Source organism: Poromitra crassiceps, assembly GCF_964638095.1.
Source record: "Poromitra crassiceps genome assembly, chromosome: 27".
Taxonomy (NCBI): domain Eukaryota; kingdom Metazoa; phylum Chordata; class Actinopteri; order Beryciformes; family Melamphaidae; genus Poromitra; species Poromitra crassiceps.
Window position 1 is genome coordinate 1,162,472 of NC_139650.1, and position 15,938 is coordinate 1,178,409.

At 45.8% G+C, this 15,938-nt stretch overlaps 1 protein-coding gene across 1 annotated transcript in view; it reads right to left on the minus strand.

Moving 5' to 3' along the window:
* Positions 1 to 2,467: 2,467 nt before the first annotated feature.
* The window catches only part of LOC310799353 (zinc finger protein 385A-like), a gene marked incomplete at both ends in the record, with an annotated part of 54,977 nt that continues 41,506 nt past the window's right edge, over positions 2,468 to 15,938 (minus strand). The window contains 5 exons of the mRNA XM_083661945.1: positions 2,468 to 2,728; positions 4,024 to 4,110; positions 4,439 to 4,626; positions 5,118 to 5,444; positions 7,291 to 7,465. Coding sequence (XP_083518071.1) covers positions 2,468 to 2,728; positions 4,024 to 4,110; positions 4,439 to 4,626; positions 5,118 to 5,444; positions 7,291 to 7,465 — 1,038 coding nt within the window. The remainder of the gene's footprint in view (positions 2,729 to 4,023; positions 4,111 to 4,438; positions 4,627 to 5,117; positions 5,445 to 7,290; positions 7,466 to 15,938) is intronic.

Sequence of the window (15,938 nt, forward strand, 5' to 3'; positions counted from 1 at the left end):
AGAACACCACAATGTTGGGTCATTTCCCTGTTGGGAAAGTCATCATTTGTCCCACTAGAGGCCTACAATACCATAAACATTTTGTCCCTTTCTTTCTTATTTTGCATACAACTATTCATCACTACTTGTGATGCAATTAAGTGAAAAGTTGGTGTGCGTGGTCCTTTTTCTTCCTTCCTGTAACTTATGCTGGTGTCTTTCATCCCAGTGTCTTCCACACTCCTGCTATGGGGTCACTGTGGTGAAAAATCAAATGTGTATTTACGTCATGGCAAATACCTGCTGCTATAGCCCCAGATCATCCATCGTCCTATTCACCTTATGTAGAAGAGACAGTCTGGCTTAAGAGACTAACAGGAAGTGTAAACACAATCGGAAGTTTTCTGATTGTGTTTACACTTCCTGTGACTCATAAACCCTAGTCTGACTCATATGTGAGTCAAACTAGGTTTGACCAGGTGAGTCACACTAGTTTGACCAGGTGAGTCACACTAGTTTGAGCAGGTAAAACAGCCGGCGTTTTGAACAGGAAGTCATGATACAATGGGGCAAGTGGGCGGGGCTACATGAGGTGAATAGTGTGCTCAGTCTCACAGTGTTGGAATGAGTCCATTAAGACACCGAATCCCTTTTGTTGAACTGTGCAGTGATGGCTTATCCTTTTAAATGTCTTGAAATCATTTACATGTACAGTATTAGTAGGGCTGGGCAATATATCAATATTACCGGTATTACAATATCGTGATATGAGACTCGATACCGCCTTAGATTTTAGATCATCTTTTCCTGGTTTTAAAGGCCGCATTACCCTAAAGTGATGTACTAATTTCTGAACTTATCAGACTGTTCTAGCTGTTGTTGTGTTTTGCCTCTACTTAGTAATTATATTCACATTGCTGATGATTCTTTATCAAAAATCTCCTTGTGTAAATATTTTGTGAAAGCACCAATAGTCATCCCTTCACATATGTCACAATATTGATATTGAGGTATATGGTGAAAAATATCACGGTATTTGATTTTGTCCATATCGCCCAGCCCTAACATGTAGAATAATCACAACGGAAGCATTATTTTCACTTGTGTGCTTTGTCAGATTTGACCTTGAATATTCAAATACACACGTTGTTGCCAGTGGCCATATAGGGAGACATTTTGAGGAATGCTCAGGGGAACCAATTGACTGGTGACATCCCATAACGTCTTGTCCATCAGTGGGGAAACTAACTTAGCATGGCTTGTCTCTCTCTCTAACAGAGGTACAGTAGGCAACAGCACTCAAATTAGAGTAAATCTTGAGTTTTTTTATTAAGGGCAAAATTTGCCCTTAATAAAAAAAACTCAAGATTTACTCTAATTCGAGTGCTGTTGCCTACCTCTGTTACTGTGATCTCCCTGCAACCTGCACCGATTGAGCTGCTTAAGACCTGGAGCTGTGCGAGCTATTCCCTTGCTGCATATTGTCTCTCTCTCTCTCTCTCTCTTCTTCACTTCTTCTCTCCAGCCCTACTGTATCTTCCATAGGCAATTAGAACAAACTCTGATAACTGCATTGAGCTTCAGCGGCAATTATATCATCATTGCAATTCCAGTTAGGACAACAAATGGGGATGTTTTGGTGCATACATCAGTTAATAATTATTTTAATTCCTCTGCCACACGATAAATATAGACCAGTAGGCCTAGCTACCATCAACAATTCTAGACCAGATAGGCCTACTGAGAACCTTGAGACGTACAGTACAGTACAGTACAGTACATTACAGAGAAACTTGTGCCAGGAATTGCAAAAATACAGCAGCAAGTCTAGAAACTCAAATTTAAGGATACTGAAATTATTGGTGCCTTGTTTTATCCAGGCCACAAAAACAGAGCTAAGCAGTTGTAAGATCCACTATACTGTGACAGCTACAGTGTGATACCAGTTAACATCTGAGCAGCTATATGTCTAAGCTAGTGGGTGTGTTCTTGATGATGTTAACGTTGATACTTAGGATATGCAATGAACCCTTGCAGAGATGAGCTGGGCACAGGAGAAAGACAAGAGAGGTAGGGCTTTGAATCAGTTACAGTGGGGTAGATGAAGATATTTAGTCAGTTGCAGATTGGAGGGGGCATGAGGAGGTCCACGCTTGCCAGGAGGACCATGTCTATTGTGCACCTTAAGGTCCTCTTCCAACCAACTGCAGAGAGTCCATCCAACGCTTGGCAGATGGCTAAGTGATGGAGGGGAGTCCGGGAAAGGTTGAAGGGTAGACAGTCTCCTCTGTAAAATGTCTGAGATTTGTTGATTATCACTGGTTCTCCCTGTTCACAACACAGCAGTGGGCTGCAACCACGCCCCCATCGAGAACCACGTGGTTTTCAGCTAACAGCTACATTAGCCCGTCTGGCTCTTGATGGAACATGGTTGCGGGCCGCTGCTTCACAGTGTGCTTCGTCCTGATTTGTCCTCATTGTGTCACCTTCAGTAAGGGGCGAAGAGGATTGGCCCGTGTGCGGTGCGAATGGGCCCCGGGGCGGGCCGGAGCAGGCTCAGGTGCGTGGCCAGGGATGTATTAAAAGAGTGCATGCCCTGCAGGAGGTGGTGGTGATGGTGGAGGTGGGGGTGGGAGGCAGGGCCAGCGGCACGTAGTGCCAGATGATTGGAGGAGGCTGCAGCTGCCATCGCTGCAGCAACAGCCAGAGGATTTGGTAAGAGTCCAGCCCCCAGAGTCTTTGGAAGTTCCTTTGAGAAAGTCAGGGCAGACTGTAAGAAAATGTAAGCCAGAGGTGAGAAAAGAGGGAGAAAGTATTCATCTTAACTTTTGATATATTAAGAATCCCTGCCTACCAACACAAGGGTCGCAGGTTTGCGCCCCCCGTGTTACCTCCGGCTTGGTCGGGCGTCCATACAGGCACCATTGGCTGTGTCTGCGCCTGCGGGTGGGAAGCCAGATTGAGGGTATGTGTCCTGGTCGCTGTATTAGCACCTCCTCTGGTCGGTCGGGGCGCCTGGTTGGGGCGGAAGGGAACTGGTGGGAATAGCGTGATCCTCCCCACGTGCTACGTCCTGCCGGTGAGGCTCCCCGCTGTCAGGTGAAAAGAAGCGGCTGGCAACTGCGCATGTGTCGGAGGACGCATGGTGCTAGTCTACGGCTCTCCCCGGATTGGCAAAGGGGGTGGAGCAGCGGCAGGGGCAGGGGGAAATTGGCCAAGTACAATTGGGGGGGGAAGGGGAGTCTGAAAAAATTCAAATTATTATTATTATTATTATTAATAATAATAATAATAATAATAATAATAATAACAATAATAATAATAATAATAATAATAATAATAATAATAATAATAATAACAACAATAATAATGATTGAGTGAATAAGAATGATGATTTTTTGTTTCCGAGTAGTGGGTGGGTTTCCTAGCCTAAGTGCAAAATGTGGTTACTGTGGGCCTTAGGGTTTCTGAGATATAGATATACACGGTTTTACGGAAGGAGAATAAGAATAAAGAAAGACAGAAACAAACAGCAAATACAATAAGGTTTCCAGCCCCCTTCGGGGGCTTTAACCCCTAATATTCTTTTTTTGATATATCCAACATCTCTAAAAGGTAAATGATCACGGTGTAAGAGTAAGTCTATACTAAAATACTTTTATGCAAAGTGTTATTTAGTACTATGTAGTCATGGAATACAGCCAATGCAAATGTCAACATTCGAGCACTAATGGTGCTAAACCTGGTTCAGTTCGCCCCCCAGTGGTTAAACTGAGCAGCCGGTGTTCAGTTGGAGATGGAATAATTCTTCCAAGATACATAATTTTAGTGAACCCCCCCCCCCGTCCCCCATATAATGGTAGAACCCGGCCTAACCCCAAAGCCCCTCTCCTCTCCCCCGCTCTTCATGCCCACATTCTTGCATTTGTCAAAATCACACAGTAGGTGGTGAGAAGCTCAAACGGACTGCAAAACTATTCTACAGTAAGGAATATAGAGGAATATGGGATATGAAGCCTAGAGAGGAAAGAGCTGATTCCATACCATAAAGTCTGTGCGCTTCTTGTGCCGACTGAGAAGAGGATTGGGTTTCCCTGCAACTCCATCCCGATGCCTCCGGCTGGATATATGCTGCAAAACCAATGGGAAGATAATAATGAGATTGCTGTGAAATTGATACAAAGCTTTCAATTCATGAATAATACGCCTATGTCACATTACACCCAAATCAGACATTTTGTGTCTAAAATGCAGGAAGTAAAACAACAAAGATCCAGTTTGCTGTTCCTCCGCTGCAGGGAAACATACCATTTATATCAGTGCATGGCGAGTAATTTTTATATTGTGTTACTTCCTGCATTTTAGACACAAAATGGCTGCTTTGGGTGTAATGTGAAATAGGCTAATAACAGCTGTCTCTTTTGCCGTTACGCATCATCCTGTCACTGTGGCTCCGCACCTGTTTAAGCTGCAGCTCTGAGTTGACCCTAACGTTGCAGATCTCACAGTGGAAGGTGCGTTCCTGAGTGTCGGGGTCAGAGGTCAGCCCCCCTCCCTGCTCTGGGCTCGGTTTAGGACCCAGACGTGGGTACGCTTTAATAGGCCCCAATCCGCTCCGAGCCTCCAGAATTGTTTTGTGTTTGGTACCTGGGGGGGAAAAAAAAAAAAAAAAAAAAAAGTGTAATCCAGGTTGTTAACTTAGGCCGTGTTACAATATAATGCATGCGCATTTTGAAAAAGGTAAAGAGAAAGCTACTTCTCAGCTAATGGGTGCTAATATAAGAGAACAATTACAGCGTTATGCAGAGAGAATGCTCTAGATGTGATGACAGCATAAAGACATCAAGATAAGATGAGAGTGTATTCATGTGTAGGCTAATGATAAACTGCTTGAGAAAATCTTAACGTAGGCAGAGCCTGTCTTTTGGGTCTATACATGTTATGTAGATTCAACCCACCGTTCTCACCACTGAGTGGCAGTAACACACCTACTGTACATAACCAGTGCTGTATTCCTGCTATAGAGAGCCACGGGTCTACGTTTCTGTAACTGCTTCCCTCAGGATTTCCCATACTCTTGTGGTGTGCTGTGTAGGATTCATAGCCACTGTAGTTCTCCATTCGAGTGGGAGCCTTACCTTTGTTATGTGCCTCCAGCTGAGACAGGGAATTAACAGCCACTTTGCACAAGGAGCAGTAGAGAAGCTTCTTGGCTTTCTCTTCCTCAGACTCTCCTGAAGAGGGGCTGGGTGTCGGGGAGGGCGTGTCGGGAAGACAGGAAGCCATTGTCACATCGCCGGGGGGGACAGCGAGGGCCGGGGAAGGGGAGGGAGAGGATGGCAAAGGCGTGCTGAGAGCGGGCAGGAGGGGACACTCTGCGTCTGCTGAGTTCAGTGTGGGTGTTGTTGGGAGGGGGCTAGGGGTCAAAGGTGACTCGTTAGAGTTGGGACAGGATTGGGTGTCATCTGTAAACGGCACAAAGTTCCGGGTTAGTAAATAATTTGTGGGAAATAGGTTCTCAACCGTACACTGTGTAGAACTCGATGCCCCTCACTGGCACACCGTTCTGTACTCTCCATAGGCCTACTGTTGTATTCATTCAATATTGAATTGAATGTCACATAAGTTAAGTTAAAGTGATCATCTTTAAGATTTCAGTTTTGGTCTCTTGGGTGACACCTATGGCGATGAGTGGTAATTCCAGGTGAGATCCAAACAGTGTTGCTACTGTTTTCGTGACATTACTCAGTTTGTTCGGCTAAATACCACCCGTATGCTAGCAGGGGCCGGAAAAAAGTAGCTTGTTATCCTACTTAATTCACACAAGAGTTGTCGGGATTCAGGAACTATCAGGAGTCTATTGTGTTAGCTCCGCCCACCCCGTGTCACCACAGTCACAGACACCAAATGTTGCAGTACTGAAAATGCTTTTAGATGAAAATCTTTGAGATACGTGATCTTCTATTGGCTCTGTGGGGAAATTCATCCTCTGCAGTTGATCTAATCCTCTACTTGGAACCTTCCTAGAACTAGGAGCAGGGGGCAGCGCCCGGGGACCAACTCCAGTTTGATTGCCAGTGCCTTGGTCAGGGGCACTGACAGGAGTATTAACCCTAACATACATGTCTTTGATGGTGGGAGGAAACCAGAGCACCCGGAGGAACCCACACGAACACGGGGAGAACATGCAAACTCCACACAAGAGGGCCTGGAAGTGGAACCTTCTTGCTGTAAGGCAACATTGTTAACCTCACCATTTCTGAATGTGGAGACTGCTGAAGTGCAACTTTTGATCAAATTGTATTAGTATAACTTGTTATACTGTATTTCCATTGAACCACTGTGTGTCAGATGGTGCTGTAGCTGTTGTGGTTGCCAATCCTGATGACGGGGGCCTAACAGCAGGAAGCTGATGGTGTAAGTGCTGACAGTGATGAACCTTAGCGGACACCAGGACACCAACACTCCTCTCTGCCTTTCTGTCCTAACCTCTTAGACAACAGCTGTCCTCAGCATGAGGGCATGCTTCCCCTTTCCTCAGTGAAAGGAGCATCTGTGCAATTTTGTGACAGGTCCCTGTGTGTGTGTGTGTGTGTGTGTGTGTGTGTGTGTGTGTGTGTGTGTGTGTGTGTGTGTCTGTGTGTGTGTGTGTGTGTGTGTGTGTGTGTGTGTGTGTGTGTGTGTGTGTGTGTGTGTGTGTGTGCGCGTGCGCGCGTAGGGTTGGGAGGGTTACTTTCAAATGGAATCCGATACAATTACTAATACAATTACCTGTTAATTAATTAATTGGAATCAGTAACGAAATCCAAGTATCAGAATATTAAAATAATGTAATGGATTACTTTCCATTACGTTTGGAATACTTTTGAATACATTTCCTGTGTTTGACTACTAGAGTACTCCTTAAGAGGGAGGAGGGAAAATAAAGCTCTTTCACACTTTATGGGTTGGTTACAGCAGGCGTTCAGCTCATTTTTAATTTCTCATTAATAATAATACAAAGTGAAAAATAACAACTGCAGACTATTTTTTCACGGTGAGCAGACCAGAGTGGTGTGTGAGTGTTGTAATGTGTGAGCATCGTTTTTCTTTAATGCATTTTAAAATTGTAATCCTGCTAGTAATCCCACTTTTTACTAAATGTACCTGTAATCTTGATTACATCTTATTTATTTCCTGTAACTGTAAGGGATTACAGTAAAAAAAAAAAAAAAGGGTAATCTGATTACCTAATCCCGTTACATGTCATCCGTTACTCCCCAAACCTGAGTGCGAGTGTGTATGATATCATGTGGCACAGGTGATGCTCACCCTGTTTGCTGGGGTCAGACTCGGGGCTGGAGGGCGAGGGGCCTGGCGGGGAGGGTGAGGCAGCAGGGGGAGGGTGTTGCTTGTCACCATCTTGAGGACGAGCTGTCTTGGATGTTTCCATCCCCTTCACCCTCCGAGCATGCCGGTTCCCCTTGTAGTGGGCCTCCGCTTGGCTCTGGCAGGAGGACAAGAGGTAGCGGAGGTTTGCACGTAATCTACACTGTACGAATTCGAATGAGACTGAATCTTTCACAGTTGTTACCGCATGGATCTACTTAGGCTACAGTAAACGGAGGCATGCGTTCAGTCAACTAAAACCGTGACTAATCTAACTAATCTAATGAGAACCATGTTGCGTGCTTGTTGATCATGAGTCTTGTTGTCAGTTTTTACACCATATTTACACCGTGCTGTGTCCTCCTAAGTCCCCATCTCCTGTTGCCTACCACATCAGTGTCAGTCAGAGCAACACGTCTCCTGTTGCCTACCACATCAGTGTCAGTCAGAGCGACACGTTCTCCGATGAAGTGAACCCAATCTGCCGCGTGGGCCCGGTTGGATTTGTCTAAGCAGATTCCGCTGGAGTGTCAACTGAGCCCAGTGCTCCCCTCGCATACTACGAGCCTTCTTTCCCTGAAGGCCCGACAGTTTTATGCTTGTCTGGTCAATTATACATTCAGATCTTTAACTTCACACAAGTTGTGCTTGTTGCTGTCGTTAACACTGTTAATGAGAGCAGAGGTTCCTTACTGAACACAATGTAAAGGAGAAGAAGAAGAAAAGATGATGCTGAAAACCCTAAAATATAACTATAGTCAAACCTATGATGCTCATATTCAGAGTACCAAAAACATGTCATGATCTCTGGATTTTGGGTCGACTTTTCTGTTTTGTAACAAAGCATTTACTAAAACTCTGAAACACATCCCACATCCTGCACAGAACTTCACTCGATCCCCTTGGTAAAGGGCATTTGAGAAATGTTCTGGCAGAACAAGTACGTGTCAACATGTATTCTTCAAAATGTGAAACCTTTGCCGTGTGGTGTTTAAAACCGGCAGCCTGGAGGTTAGAGAAGCGCGTTTCTCACCAGAAGGTCATTGGTTCAAATTCAAGCAACAATTTGTGGGAAAGTGAATAACGCTCTCCACTCTCAATAACTACTGTTGTGGTGCCCTTAAGCAAGGCATTCAACCCCCAAATGCTGCGGTGGAGCAGTTCCCATGTGCAAATGTGTGATACTGTGTGAATGTGAATGTGAGCAGGGTTTCTCTGAAAAAGTGTATACGAGGGATCAGCCGAGCAGCATTTTGCTAAACAAACCGCATCACTGGGTGGCAACGGCAATGGAACCCTATGGAGCGTGAGCTTTGGGAGGTTTGAGTGTCTGACTCTAGCCGGCTGACTCTGTTTACATTTTAAAAACTGCGACAGTTCACACAACTTTAACACGACATGCATATATTATACATCAAACTCTTGAGCTACATCTGCTCTCACTCAGAATGTCAAAATATAAGCGATGTGATGTATAGTTTTTGAGATATTAATGTTTGTTTGGCACAACTCATACGAATAACTGATTATTGTTCATATTACGCTGATTCGTCCTATACTTGACTTTCCCTGCATAAATAAAGGTTAAACAATTTTTTTAAACATTTTTCTTGTCCCCAAAGATAATCCAATAATGAGTCACAAACTATGGAATATATTCTTCCATCACTACATTTTTCATCCATCCATCTTCAACCGCATATCCGGGGGTCAGGTCTGCCCTGTGGTCTCCTCCCAGCTGCCTCCCGATGGAGGCGACCAGGTGGCAATTGCATCCCTACCAGATGTCCTAATCACCTCAACTACATTTTTGGTCCATCAAATTTGGGTTTGGTGCTCTGAGGTCCTGATGAGGCTGTCAGAGAAGATTAGGCCCGAGAATCTTCTTGACTTCCTTCACTAGAGGTGTGATCAGTGAACTGGCCCGCTTAGCTGATGAGGATTATTGAGTGGTGGGATTATCTCAAATAGGCCGGACTCCGGGGAGGGGGGCTGTGGACCAGTGGCAGTTGACAGCAGTCAAGACGGACATGCAGCAAATCAAAAGGAGTTTATGTCCCATGCTTGTGAGTGTTTGTCTGCGTGCACTTGCATTATACGACCAATTTGAGTTGAGAATCTGTGAAGTGCATGTGAAGAGTAGAGCCCGACCGATACTGGATTTTTGAGGCCGAGGCCGATACCGATATTAGGGAGTAAAAAAAATCCGATACCGATAATATCGGCCGATATTCTTTTTTTTTTTTTAATCAAATTTTTATCCCCCATTAGTGCTTATTTTTAATTTATTTATCCTGGTTGCTGCTCCACCTTCTGCCGATCTGGGGAGACCTGAAAACTGGCTCCATGCTTCCACATGGGCAGTTAGCCAGCCGCTTCTTTTCACCTGACAGGGGAAGCTTCACCGGTAGGACATAGCACGTGGGAGGATCACGCTATTCCAACGAGTTCTCCTCCCTCCGAACAGGCGCCCTTGATGACCAGAGGAGGCACCACATCAGCAACCCTCAAATATCAAACACTTGACAAAGATATGAGTTGACATGAATTGAAATATGTAATGTAGGCAGGATATTTTACAGCTTATTAATAAACTCAATGCAATGAAACAGTCAACTTAACTGGGAATTTAATAATTATAAATAACTAGAAATACAAAAACACAATAGAACAAATAGTTAAGAAAAAATATAAAATATACACAACATGCTGTCTATAACTTAAAAAATAAAAAAAATAAAAAAAATATGCAATATCGGCGCACCATATCGGCCGATACGATATATCGGTAATCGGCCAATATCGGCCGATAATATCGGCGAACCGATATATCGGTCGGGCTCTAGTGAAGAGCTGTGGACATTTCAGACGGAGAATCTGTGAAGTGCGTGTGAAGAGCTGTGGACATTGCAGCAGACTGTTTTAGAGGTCATTTTAGGGCCAGTGTTTAGAGTTTGTGTAACTCATTGAGATATTAGTAGGGCAATATTCCACTCATAGTTTTAACATGGGGGTTAATCGGTATTTCCAGCTATAAATAAATAAATAAAAATAATCATTGAGATCGGAGCTGGGAGTTTGTAATGTTTTGATTTTTACTTTGCATTCATGGAAAGAATGAAAATGTACATTTAACACGTTTGTGAAGTGAACACATTCAACAACAGATCCCACTGTGATTTTCAATGGACTGTGGGAAATCACATGGCCCAACTTTTTAGAACATCATTTTCAGCAAATAGCATTTGTATTTATGGAAGACGAAATAGCTGAGAGATTTTATTTAGGAGAGAAAGTGCCATGTAAAGTAAACCATAAATAGAAATGCAAAATTATAACAGACGAATGACTGCTTTATTCTCTCATAAACAGGATATGTCATTGAATCTGTTCAAAAACTTGTTATTGTAAATTTCCAGGCAATTTCGTGCCCCAAATTGAACGCTGCAAACACTAGTGTAACCTGCATGGTGTAGTCCCCCGCAGCTACAAACACTAGTGTAACCTGCATGGTGTAGTCCCCCGCAGCTACAAACACTAGTGTAACCTGCATCGTGTAGTCCCCCGCAGCTACAAACACTAGTGTAACCTGCATCATGTAGTCCCCCACAGCTACAAACACTAGTGTAACCTGCATCGTGTAGTCCCCCGCAGCTACAAACACTAGTGTAACCTGCATCGTGTAGTCCCCCGCAGCTACAAACACTAGTGTAACCTGCATCGTGTAGTCCCCCGCAGCTACAAACACTAGTGTAACCTGCATCGTGTACTGTAGTCCCCCGCAGCTACAAACACTAGTGTAACCTGCATCGTGTAGCCCCCCGCAGCTGGGAATCAAACTCAGGGAGGCGGACACTCCGGACATCTCGTTATTCCGGAAATGAAAAACTCATTGGTCCGAAGGCCGGAAATAACTCTCAGTTGGCGCTGCCTCCTATGTGTTCCCTGGTTGATTGGGAGCATCTGCATAATAGGCAGTGCATTCTCATTCCCATCACGTCCACATACCAGCACATTACCAGCTCAGTGGCCTTGTGGTCTGAGTGTCCGGGAGGTTGTGAGTTCGATCCCCGGCTGAGTCATACCAAAGACTATAAAAATGGGACCAATTTGCCTCCCTGCTTGGCACTCAGCATCAAAGGGTTGGAATTGGGGGGTTAGATCACCCTATGATTCCCGAGCGCGGCGCTGCTGCTGCTCACCGCTCCCCCAGGGGATGGGTCAAATGCGGAGAACAAATTTCACACATTGTGTGACAATCAGTGGGACCTTACTTTACTTTACACGAGACTATTGTCAGGATCCCTTGGGCCACTATACCGACTTTGCACGATTTAATTCCTCTGCTGTTAAAAACAAAAGTAAACATGTCATGCCGTTGGTTAAGTTTAGGCAACAAATCAACTTGGTTAGGTTTAGGCAACAAATCAACTTGGTTAAGTTTAGGCAACTTAGGTTCAGTTAGGGTTCAACTGAACTTAGGTTCAGTTAGGGTTAAACTGAACTTAGGTTCAGTTAGGGTTAAACTGAATTTAGGTTCAGTTAGGGTTAAACTGAACTTAGGTTAGGGTTAAACTGAACTTAGGTTCAGTTAGGGTTAAACTGAACTTAGGTTCAGTTAGGGTTAAACTGAACTTAGGTTAGGGTTAAACTGAACTTAGGTTCAGTTAGGGTTAAACTGAATTTGGTTCAGTTAGGGTTAAACTGAACTTAGGTTCAGTTAGGGTTAAAACCGAAAATAAAAACATAACGTGCCTCACTGGGGAGTGGAACAAGCATTCTCTCGCTTGCAAGGCGGCGCTGACTGGAGCTGTCGGACAAAAGGGCTTTCTGTCCAATGGGACATTTTTCGGACTATTGCTACCTATTGCTGCTGGCTACCGTTAACCCTAGTCGCAGCGGCATCAAAATCTTGGTGAATAGTTTATATTCTGTTTTTCATGGCGATCAACTGCCGAATAACCCCCATTTTAAAGCGAAGTGGAATATTGCTTTAAGTGCCAAGATTAAGCATGCGTTGGTGAGAGTTAAGGGAATTGAGTGTTATCCTCTGAGAATAGATGTGCACGTGTATGGATATTTGTATACTTTTAAATAAATCAAATTAAATCAAACCCAAAGGACAGATTGAAGGCTTAGGGAATGAATATAGAATGAAAGCTCCTCACTAATACAGTAATAGCGCACGTGTAACTGTGTGCAGGCCTGCTGGCATGAGATAGGATCGGTGTGTCAGTAACAAGGCTGCGGGACCCGTCTGAGGCGCGTGACACAGTAGGTAGGGGGGCTTGGTGGGGCGCGGTGCCTCAGCCACGCAAGGGGGCCACTGGGACGTGTCAGGGATGCCTCTGTAAGCCCCAGGCATTAACTGCCGATGACAGAGTTACCCATATAGCCCTGGTCCTGATTGGTGATGACAGAAGCAGATATAGCTCTGCCTGTGTAACCCAACTCCTCTGAGGGTCACAGGCTGCCGCTGTTCCCCCCAAAGCCCTGCCATTAGACGTGAAGGAGAGGAAGCCCGGCCCCGGCCCGGCCTACCAACACAAATGACACCGAGCAGCTCCGATCGACGTCACGCAAATACTGAACACTCTAATGTAGCTTCCTCTCTTCGCAGCCTCTCCTCTCTGTTGTAAATGATGCATTCCATTTGTATTGGGAACTAGGAATATCCCAGTTTAGTGACATCACACCCGTCGGATGTGACGCATACAAACACCGTAGCAACATGTCCACAGATAGAAGTTTGACAGTACTGTGTGTGTACGACCTTTAATGAGACACAAAAAGACAGAAATGCTAGTAAACAGTGTATACTACAGCTTTCACTACTGTTGAAGCGCATACCTGCCATCTTGGATTTTGAGGTCAGGGCTGGTGAGGCTCCCCCGTGAGCCGTGTAAGACAAATCCGAGGTCAGGTGACATCACAGGGGTGCGTTTCCCGTCTTTGACCTGGGAAATTCCTAGTTCCCAATACAAATGGAATGCGCCAATAGGGTGCCTAAGTCACGCCCTCTTCCAGGTTCGGCACGGGACCTAAGTCTTTCATTCTCCATTCATTTCTCCAAATCCTTATGAAAAGAGGTTTGCTTGGTCAAACCAAGCGATTCAGCTATATTCAGAATTGGGAGATGTTTTCCTCTCCCTTTGTGTGAGTCTCGTCTCTCTGAGCTTTGATACTTCTACTCTCCTCCTGACCTTCGATCTCAGGTCTTCAGGAATCAATGAAGATCAACTATCAATTGAAGCATAAACGGCTCTACGGCAGGCTGGGAGAAGAGTCTGTGTTTTATATATTTATTTTTGTATGTGTTTAGGGGGCAGGCGGCTGGTAGCGAGCATAGACAAAGGAGAGAAGAGAGAGTAAATTAACCAAGGTTTGAGAGATCTTTGAAGTCACAGGAGTTAAGAGGAAAAGTGAATAATGATCGTTGGGAATAGCAGGTGAAACGGACTGAGAGTAGGCGCGAAAAGAGCCTATGGAAAGGAGGATTAAGATGAATGAGGAAGCAGAGAAACGATTTAAGAGGGAGAAAATGAGAGCAAGACAATTTTGTCCCTGAAATCCGTTTCTCTCTATGTGCTTTTGGAGGAACATCAAAGCAGGATGTGTGCTTTGATGTTTTATCTATAAAGCGACAAAAGCAGAGAAACCAGAGAGAGAGCTGGTCTAGCAGCCACATCTAGTGTACAGGCTACACAGGCTGCAGAGAGGGGACGGGTGGGATGAGGTTGAGGACATATAGCCTACATTGAGGTTGAGGACATATAGCCTACCCCACAGAGGGAAGGCGGGGTGGGATGAGGTTGAGGACATATATCCGATGAGGAGGTGGGATGAGGTTGAGGACATATAGCCTACCCCACAGAGGGAAGACGGGTGGGATGAGGTTGAGGACATAGCCGATGAGGAGGTGGGATGAGGTTGAGGACATACAGTATATCCGATGAGGAGGTGAGATGAGGTTAAGGATATATAGCCTACCCCACAGAGGGAGAAATTGATGAGGGCAATGGTAAACAGCAGAGTAACTTGCCAAGCAGAGGGGAGCAGTAATGAAGGTCTGATGTGGGCCTGACCATGAGGAGAGAGAGAGAGAGAGAGAGAGAGAGAGAGAGAGAGAGAGAGAGAGGTGTCCAGTATTCTGGTACTGCAGTGGAGATGATGGCTAATGCAGCATGGTGTGACGTCAGCCTTGCAGCAGAGCTGAGCCCAACACGCAGGCTAATCTGTCCTCTGTGGCCTGAAATCAATTGCAATCTTATAATTAGGACATGTGGGGGGCTGCACTCTGTTAGCAGTGTAAAGCATGTGGGGGGCTGCACTCTGTTAGCAGTGTAAAGCATGTGGGGGGCTGCACTCTGATAGCAGCGTAAAGCATGTGGGGGGCTGCACTCTGCTAGCAGTGTAAAGCATGTGGGGGGCTGCACTCTGTTAGCAGTGTAAAGCATGTGGGGGGCTGCACTCTATTAGCAGTGTAAAGCATGTGGGGGGCTGCACTCTGTTAGCAGTGTAAAGCATGGGGGGCTGCACTCTGCTAGCAGTGTAAAGCATGTGGGGGGCTGCACTCTGCTAGCAGCGTAAAGCATGTGGGGGGCTGCACTCTGCTAGCAGTGTAAAGCATGGGGGGCTGCACTCTGCTAGCAGTGTAAAGCATGTGGGGGGCTGCACTCTGCTAGCAGCGTAAAGCATGTGGGGGGCTGCACTCTGCTAGCAGTGTAAAGCATGTGGGGGGCTGCACTCTATTAGCAGTGTAAAGCATGTGGGGGGCTGCACTCTGTTAGCAGTGTAAAGCATGGGGGGCTGCACTCTGTTAGCAGTGTAAAGCATGTGGGGGGCTGCACTCTGTTAGCAGTGTAAAGCATGTGGGGGGCTGCACTCTGTTAGCAGTGTAAAGCATGTGGGGGGTTGCACTCTGTTAGCAGTGTAAAGCATGTGGGGGGCTGCACTCTGTTAGCAGTGTAAAGCATGTGGGGGGCTGCACTCTGTTAGCAGTGTAAAGCATGTGGGGGGCTGCACTCTGATAGCAGTGTAAAGCATGTGGGGGGCTGCACTCTGATAGCAGTGTAAAGCATGTGGGGGGCTGCACTCTGATAGCAGTGTAAAGCATGTGGGGGGCTGCACTCTGCTAGCATTACGACATGTGGGGGTCTGCACTCTGCTAGCATTACGACATGTGGGGGGCTGCACTCTGCTAGCATTACGACATGTGTGGGGCTGCACTCTGCTAGCAGTGTATGTGGGGGGCTGCACTCTGCTAGCATTACGACACGTGGGGGGCTGCACTCTGTTAGCAGTGTATGTGGGGGGCTGCACTCTGCTAGCAGTGTATGTGGGGGGCTGCACTCTGCTAGCATTACGACATGTGTGGGGCTGCACTCTGCTAGCAGTGTATGTGGGGGGCTGCACTCTGCTAGCATTACGACACGTGGGGGGCTGCACTCTGTTAGCAGTGTATGTGGGGGGCTGCACTCTGCTAGCAGTGTATGTGGGGGGCTGCACTCTGCTAGCAGTATAAAGCACTTGCTTCTGCATGGCCGATATCAATCAATGTGCTCCCCTTCACTTTGTGTGCAGCCTAAGTC